We start from the raw sequence: 7,307 nt of genomic DNA, 5'->3' as shown, positions 1-7,307 counted from the left end.
TGCCTCTGAATGTGGACATTCCATTTAGTCATCATGGCTAGTAGCCAATAAGAACATCTGAATAGACTTGGTCATGGGGCATGTGTGGCTGGTTGGTCAATAGCTTCTGTTGGTTGCTTGCGGTAGGCTTTGCTCACTGCCTTTTAGTACTGCATCTTTAGGATTTTGATTTTCCTAAAATTGCCTAGAGAGTCCTATGCAAGAGAAATGTTTTTAATAAGCATGACAATAATGTATTTTTTCTTGTATTAAATCTGGCACCCCTAAAAGGGAGGAAACAGACCTCTCAAGACTTCATCATGTGATTTGTTAAAATGTGAAGATTTTTCATGATATATTTGGTAGTGTTCTATGTAGGTACATAATAAAAAGTACAAGCGTTTGTCATCCTTGTTGAATAAGTTTACCCTAGAGAGGCCCCCATTTCTGCTTGTTTAAGTTGAGCTGCCAGAGCAAGTTTTTCCTGTTCGTAGACTTCTGGAGTTCTGTACCAGTGTGATGTGGTGTCTAGAGTGTCACACCAGGGTTGGGGACAGGGGTCCACATCCTTCTAGCCAGGAAGCTGGTCTTGGGTCACTGGTTCTTTTTCAGCTTGGCCTATCTCGTCTTTGAAATGAGGAACAAAACCATGTGTGCCCTTATGGGAGAAAGCAGAGGATAAAAATGTTACAGGCAACAGATAGCAGAGCTTCTCTCACTAGCAGTGGTTTGGGGTTTTCTCCTGATCAGGGTAAACAGCCCCCTCGCCTGCCCTTGCCAGAAGATGATGCCTCAGTGAAATAAACCAGTGAAGCCGCTGCCATCTGTACAGTAGCATTCTTCAGTTTGTTGAATTCACACCTGGTGTTCATACTACTGAGGGACTTAGTACGATCATAGGATGATTATTCTGAATTCACTTCGGCCTCCAATCTGTACATGTTTTCAGGTGGAGAATGGGGTGTCAAAAGAAACGTAAGAGCTGGAAGGTACCCAAAGGGTCATCTAGTCCAACTCTTTGCACAATGCAGGGAATTCACAGCTGCCTCCCCCCCCCCAACTACCTCAGTGACCCCTGCTCTATGCCCAGAGGAAGGCAAAAAGCCTCCAGGATCCCTGGAGTCCCAACCTCTGGCAAAATCGGGGCTCTTGGCGTACTTCTTTCATCCACAAACAAATTATTACCTGCACCGCTGCCGGCATTCTCAGGCGGGTGGCGTTCATATATCCATAAAGGAGCAGAGTGACCCACAGGTAGCTTGGCCCCGGTGTCTTGGAATTCCCAGTTGATGTACTGCTGTGCTGGGGTGTCTAACCTCAAGATGATCCGCTGGATCTTGATGTATTAAGACTGGTTTACACAGATCCTTTGCATCAACCTGTGATGTCACTTCTGGAGAGGAAGGCCCTGCGTCTTACTGTTTGTTCGATTCTTCTGCAGACGGAAAGCCCATGCTCCGCCAGGGAGACACAGGAGACTGGATCGGGACGTTTCTCGGACACAAAGGCGCCGTCTGGGGCGCCACTTTGAATCAGGACGCCACGAAAGCAGCTACCGCAGCGGCAGATTTCACAGCGTAAGTGAGCCTTCTGTAGTTGACACACAAGCCTTCCACCTGTTTCTGCATCCTACCATTCTCCGATGCTTTAATACATCTGGATGTTGACCTGTTTTGGTCTCTCGGGTTCTTTAGAACTGAAGTGAAGCTCAACTCTGTGTAAATGGGGTTGCAGCCAATGTTCCCTCTAAGATATGGAGTCCTGTGAGCAAAAATTCTACTTGGTGAGCGACTGGCATTAAAGTTGTGAGCAGGTGATTTGGCTACTGCATAAATTAGTTTGCTCTGGAGCCCTCCTTCCTGAGCGAAGACAAAAATGTGTGAGCCGGAGGCTAAAAAACTGTGAGCTGGCGCACACTAACTCAGCTTAGGGGGAACCCTGGTTGCAGCCTATCCCGGACCCTGCTTTAAAGTAGGATGTCTTTAGCTTTGGGTCCTTCCATGTTTTAAATAAAACGTTCTTGTGTTTCAGCAAATTGTGGGATGCCATTTCAGGAGACGAGCTGCTCACTTTGGCTCACAAGCACATTGTCAAATCTGTGGACTTCACTCAGGTACGGCAGAAATCTCTTTCTTTCCAGACTTCAGAGTCCGCCTGTGTTTCCTTGTGCTTTGCTAAAGCTTCATATGGAGAGCATCCAGTGTCATGTTAAAAAACTAAACACTAGCCTTTTCTGAGCACAACAAATAGGATTATAAAATAGTGTGGTGGCTTTAATACAGGGGTGGCCAGACTGTGGCTCAGGAGCCCCATGCGGCTCTTTCACACATCTTGTGTGGCTCCCGGCAGGGCGGCTGGGGAAGCTAAATAGCATTGGCAAACAAATATCATTGGACAAATAGTTACAATTATCAATATCTGCTTTTACCCCTTTTGTTGTTATTTTTGGCAGTCTCATTTAATGTTAATAAAATGCAATTTGCATATTTCCTAGTAAAAAGTGTAATATTTGTTCATGACTTTTGGCTCGCAAAATCTGACATTTATTCTATGTGGCTCTTACATTAAGCGAGTTTGGCCGCCCCTGCTTTAATAGGACATGTTCTTGTGTTCCTAATGGATGGATCTGACAGTTTTCATTTTGTGTTCTAGGACAGCAATTACCTGTTGACAGGGGGGCAAGACAAGCTGTTGCGTATCTATGACTTAAACAAGCCAGAGGCGGGTGAGTTTTCCCGTTCCTTTAATTGTTGGAGCTGCTACTCATCAAAAGTTGTGTTTGTGTGTGTATCTGTATTTATTAGAAGTAGCAGTCTGAATAGCCTAAACTAGCTCAAGCATGTCTGAGCTTGGAAGCTAAGCATGGTCAGCCACGGTTAGTAAGAACATAAGAGAAGCCATGTTGGGTCAGGCCAATGGCCCGTCCAGTCCAACACTCTGTGTCACACAGGGGCCAGAACCCAGGTGCCATCAGGAGGTCCACCAGCGGGGCCAGAACTCCAGAAGCCCTCCCCCTGATGCCCCCCCCCCCAAGTACCAAGAATATAGAGCATCACTACCCCAGAAAACATTAGTCCTTGGATGGGAGGCCGCCAAAGAAGATCAGGGTTGCTGTGCAGGGGGAGGCAGTGGGAAACCACCTCTGCTCAATCTCTTGCCTTGAAAACGCCACGAGGGGGGTCGCCATAAGTTGGTTACAACTTGAGAGTACTTAATTATTGTCTGTTAAATGCTTATTCCACCAATCCTCCAACAAGTTCATGATTCCTGCCCAGTCCCCTCTTATTTTATCCACACAACAACCCTGTGCAGTAGGCCAGGCTGAGTGACAGACCTAAGGTTATCCAGTTAAATTTACAGCAGGGTTGGGAGGGGGGATTGAACTAATCTCAATAATTTAACGGATTCCTGAATTTTGGCAGGACTGAATTCACTGGAATAGACTGTGTGACTTTGAGGCAAGCTACAGATTTGTAACAGTGAGCTCATACTTATGATCTGAGGATGAATGTGAGGGGTTTCTTTTATTGTAGGTGTGATCTCTTCACCAGAGGTCATGCTTGGCAGTGAGTTTGAGAGGATAGCCATGTTGGCCTGCAGTAGAAGAGCTAGATTCGAGTCCAGCAGCACCTGAGAGACTGAAAAGATTTGCAGGGCATAAGCTTTGGAGAGTCAAAGCTCCCTTCGTCAGATACCGAGTATCAGATACCAGAAATTGGGACGGGCATGGACTGGAAAAGGGCAGTTCGGTTCGGGGTCTGTGGCAGCCCACAGACTGAACATTGAACTGAACCAGCCTCACACAGACCGAATTAGTCCTGCAAGCTTGGTTCCCCTTTTCTCCCAAGAAGGGGCTTCCCTTCCCCCTTTCTCTCGGCCACAGCTCACTGCAGCCGAGAGAGAAGGGGGGGGGGATCGCCCGGGAAGGGTCTTCCTGAGTGTGGCTCGCCAGGAGGAGGGGGGGATTACTTGGGAAGGGTCTTCCCCTCCCCTGGCCAGGAGGAAAGGGGGGGATTGCCCAGGAAGGGGCTTCAGTTAACCCTCTGGATTTGCTCCCCCCCCCTCAAAGCAGTGGGGAGCAAAACCAAAGGGTTAAATGGCTGGCAGCCATTTAAACCTAACAGACGAGCTGCTCAGTTGTTAGGTTTAAACAGCTGGCTGCCCTTTAACGCCTCAGTTTTGCTCCCTGCCGCATCGAGGGGGAGGGAGCAAAACCAGAGGGTTAAATATGGGGGTGGAGGGCCTCCCAGGGGGGATTTCACCCTGCCCTTTCTGCTGGCCCAGCTGTCTCGGGCTCCCTTGCGCAGCCCCTTTAAACGGGCTGTGCGAGGGATCCTGAGACACCTGCGCCAGCAGAGAGACACCTGAACCGGCCAAAGTTCAGGAAATGTTCAGGGAGCACATCTTCCCTGAACATTGGTTCCTGAGCCCTGAATTGGCCCAGGTCTGGCCCGAATTTTGGCTCATGAGCCAGTTTGTGCTCATCCTTATCCAAAGATACCTGACAAAGGGAGCTTTGACGCTCCAACGCTTATGCACCTTGAAGATCCTGTTGGTCTCTAAGGTGCTCCTGGACTCAAATCTAGCCTGGCAGCCAATGTGGTGTGGTGGTTGAAGGATCAGACTGTGCCTGTGGGGAGGCTTGGGTTCCAATCCCAACTATGTCACGAAGCTCCCTGGGCGACCTAAGATCAGCCTACCATACCCCACAGAGTAGAGAGCCAGTTTGGTGTAGTGGTTAAGTGCGCGGACTCTAATCTGGGAGAACCGGGTTTGGTTCTCCACTTGCACCTGGCTGGATGACCTTGGGCAAGCCGTAGTTCTGATAAGAGCTGTTCTTGAAAAAGAGCAGTTTCTGTCAGAGCTCTCTCAGCCCCACCTACCTCACAGGGTGTCTGTTGTGGGGAGGGGGAGGGAAAGGAGTTTGTAAGCCGCTCTACCTTTGGGTAGTGAAGGGCAGGGTATAAATCCAATCTCTTTTTCTTCTTCTAGTTGTAGGGATAAAATGGGGGTGAGGTGGCCACGTATGGCAAGCGGAAGTTCTTGAAACAAGGGTGGAATAAAAATCTGTTAATCAAAAAGTAGGGATGGACGAACTTCAGTGAAGATGTTAGCATCGTGCTGTGGAAAACATTTAAAGTTGCAGTAGAACTGTCAAACATCAAAGTTTGCATAGTCATAAAGTTGGATTATTTTAGTAACTTTTTTGCTGCTCTACTTAGGGTTACTGGTTATGTTTAGGGGGAAATCATGGTGAAATGTGGGGGAGAGTAGAGTTTTTTCCTCTCTTTAAGGTATTTGCTCTGATTTTCAGACCCTGAAGTGGTGAGTGGCCACACGTCTGGTATTAAGAAGGCTCTGTGGAGTAGTGACGACAGCCAGATCCTTTCAGCTGATGATAAAACTGTCAGGTGAGAATCACAGGCTTTCTTAGGATATGTCCCCCACCCCCTTCCCCTAGTTAACTTAATTCTGCTTTAGATCAGAATTGGGCTATGGCACCTGCTTGGTATGCAGACGGTCCCAGGTTCAATCCCCGGCATCTCCAGTTAAGGATCAAGTCACAGATGAAGTAGAAGACCTCTGCCTGAGGCCCTGGAGAGTCACTGCCAATCTGAGTAGACACTACTGACTTTGATGGACCCCTGTTCTGATTCGCTATAAGACAGCTTCACGTGTTCCGGTGGCAGTGGACGTAATGCTGCCGACATGTGCACTGAATTATTTTGCATGGCAAGGCCTCAATGTGGCTCAGATGTCACGTCTAGCTTCCATCTGGTATTCGGTGAGTGGGCTGCAGGGCTCGTGGCCCCCTCCACTCAAACCCTCCCAATGCCTTTTCTGCTTATCAGCAAACCAAAGTTTGCTGTTTTGTGCAACCCTGAAAACCGCGGTTGGTTGACGTTGTGCCCAGCTAGAATTGTGAAACTGTGGTTTGACCACCCTTCCCGATTCCTGTTTGGAGGGTAATTGGAAGCCTTAGTTCTCAAGTTTAGATGAAGTGGCCGACAATGACTTGCCCCACCAAAGAACTGTCGGGGAGCAGGAGTGGTGGTGGTGGTGGTGCACAGATGCCTGAGGCGCTTTCCCATAGTGCCAGAATCTTCATGGAACCGCTGTTCTTGCTGCCTACCAGATTGTTCACATTTTTATACCGCTCTTTATCAGACGCTTAAGCTGGCTTCCAGTAAATTTAAGCCAGTGCTACTCACTTAGTGACTCTGGAGGCACGTGTTGCGCTGTTGTGTGTGTGTGTGTGTGTGGCGCCTTCTGACGATGTGGCCGTGCTCTTGACTGTCCAGCGTCTGAAGGGAGGTGACAGCCGAGTAGGTGTTAACCTTTGACCCAGAGGACTGTGGGAATCCTCGCCACCCAGCCACTTTTTTTCTCCGCGTCTTTCCATTACAGACTCTGGGACCGAAGTACATATACTGAAGTGAAGGCCATCAACGTGGCCATGTCTGTGAGCAGCATGGAGTACATCCCGGAAGGGGAGATCTTGGTGATCACCTACGGAAGGACCATCGCCTTTCACAGTGCAGAAACGTAAGGTTTTCGTAAGCCTGGTTTTTAGAGAACCCTTAAGCAGGCCTGACTTGGCTTAGCCAAGGCTGATGAGAAAGGGGCTCTTTGTGCTGCTGTGTTAGATCGCGCTTGTCCTTCCAGGTTGGCTTCAAAGGAAGGGTATACATTAACGCAAAAATATATTTGATGCTGTAATTGTCACTGCTGATAGTTGTTTGCCGTACAAACTGAACAGACTCACATCAGGCGCGATACAGATTTGTGGAATCCCTTAGTTTTGCTTCCTGGCAAAAAATTCCCTTGAGTCTGATTCAGGTCAGTGTACAGTCGATCTTGTAGGCTGGAAAACTTTAGTAACATTTTTGTGAGCATTCCTAAGTGGCTGAAGTAAGGTTTCAGTCTACAGCCCTTAGGTATCCTAAAACACAATGTATAATTCTAAAAACTCTGTCACTTTGGTGAAGTTAATTGATTTTCTTAAGCGTTCACTCATTTCTGTATTGTGATCTTGTCTTTGTTGAAAAATTCCTCTGTCAAACAAATAAGCTGAATTAGTGGACACTGCCAACTTGACAAGGGAATGTAGGTGAAATTATTCTGAACAAAATTCCACCTTTGTGTGTGTTTGTGTGTGTGTGTGTTCTTCACCCCTCCCCCTTTTTTGTGTGTTTTGTTCTGTAGAATTCAGTTTTTGGAACTTGTCTAATGCCTGTCTTTTTCCCTCTCCCCAGCCTGGAGCAGATTAAATCATTTGAAGCGCCTGCAACAATCAATTCTGCATCGCTTCACCCTGAGAAAGAGTG

The 7,307-nt window shown here is 47.8% G+C and overlaps 1 protein-coding gene across 1 annotated transcript in view; it reads left to right on the top strand.

Annotated features, from left to right (window-relative positions):
- Positions 1–1,420: 1,420 nt before the first annotated feature.
- The window catches only part of STRAP (serine/threonine kinase receptor associated protein), a gene marked incomplete at its 5' end in the record, with an annotated part of 11,586 nt that continues 5,699 nt past the window's right edge, over positions 1,421–7,307 (top strand). Inside the window, 6 exons of the mRNA XM_015427406.1 lie at positions 1,421–1,556; positions 2,011–2,092; positions 2,632–2,704; positions 5,294–5,390; positions 6,388–6,525; positions 7,236–7,304. Of these exons, the coding sequence (XP_015282892.1) occupies positions 1,421–1,556; positions 2,011–2,092; positions 2,632–2,704; positions 5,294–5,390; positions 6,388–6,525; positions 7,236–7,304 (595 nt within the window). The remainder of the gene's footprint in view (positions 1,557–2,010; positions 2,093–2,631; positions 2,705–5,293; positions 5,391–6,387; positions 6,526–7,235; positions 7,305–7,307) is intronic.

Source organism: Gekko japonicus, unplaced genomic scaffold (assembly GCF_001447785.1).
Source record: "Gekko japonicus isolate JY-2015 unplaced genomic scaffold, Gekko_japonicus_V1.1 scaffold2338, whole genome shotgun sequence".
In the NCBI taxonomy this organism is placed as follows: Eukaryota; Metazoa; Chordata; class Lepidosauria; order Squamata; family Gekkonidae; genus Gekko; species Gekko japonicus.
This window is presented reverse-complemented; position numbering and strand designations above follow the sequence as displayed.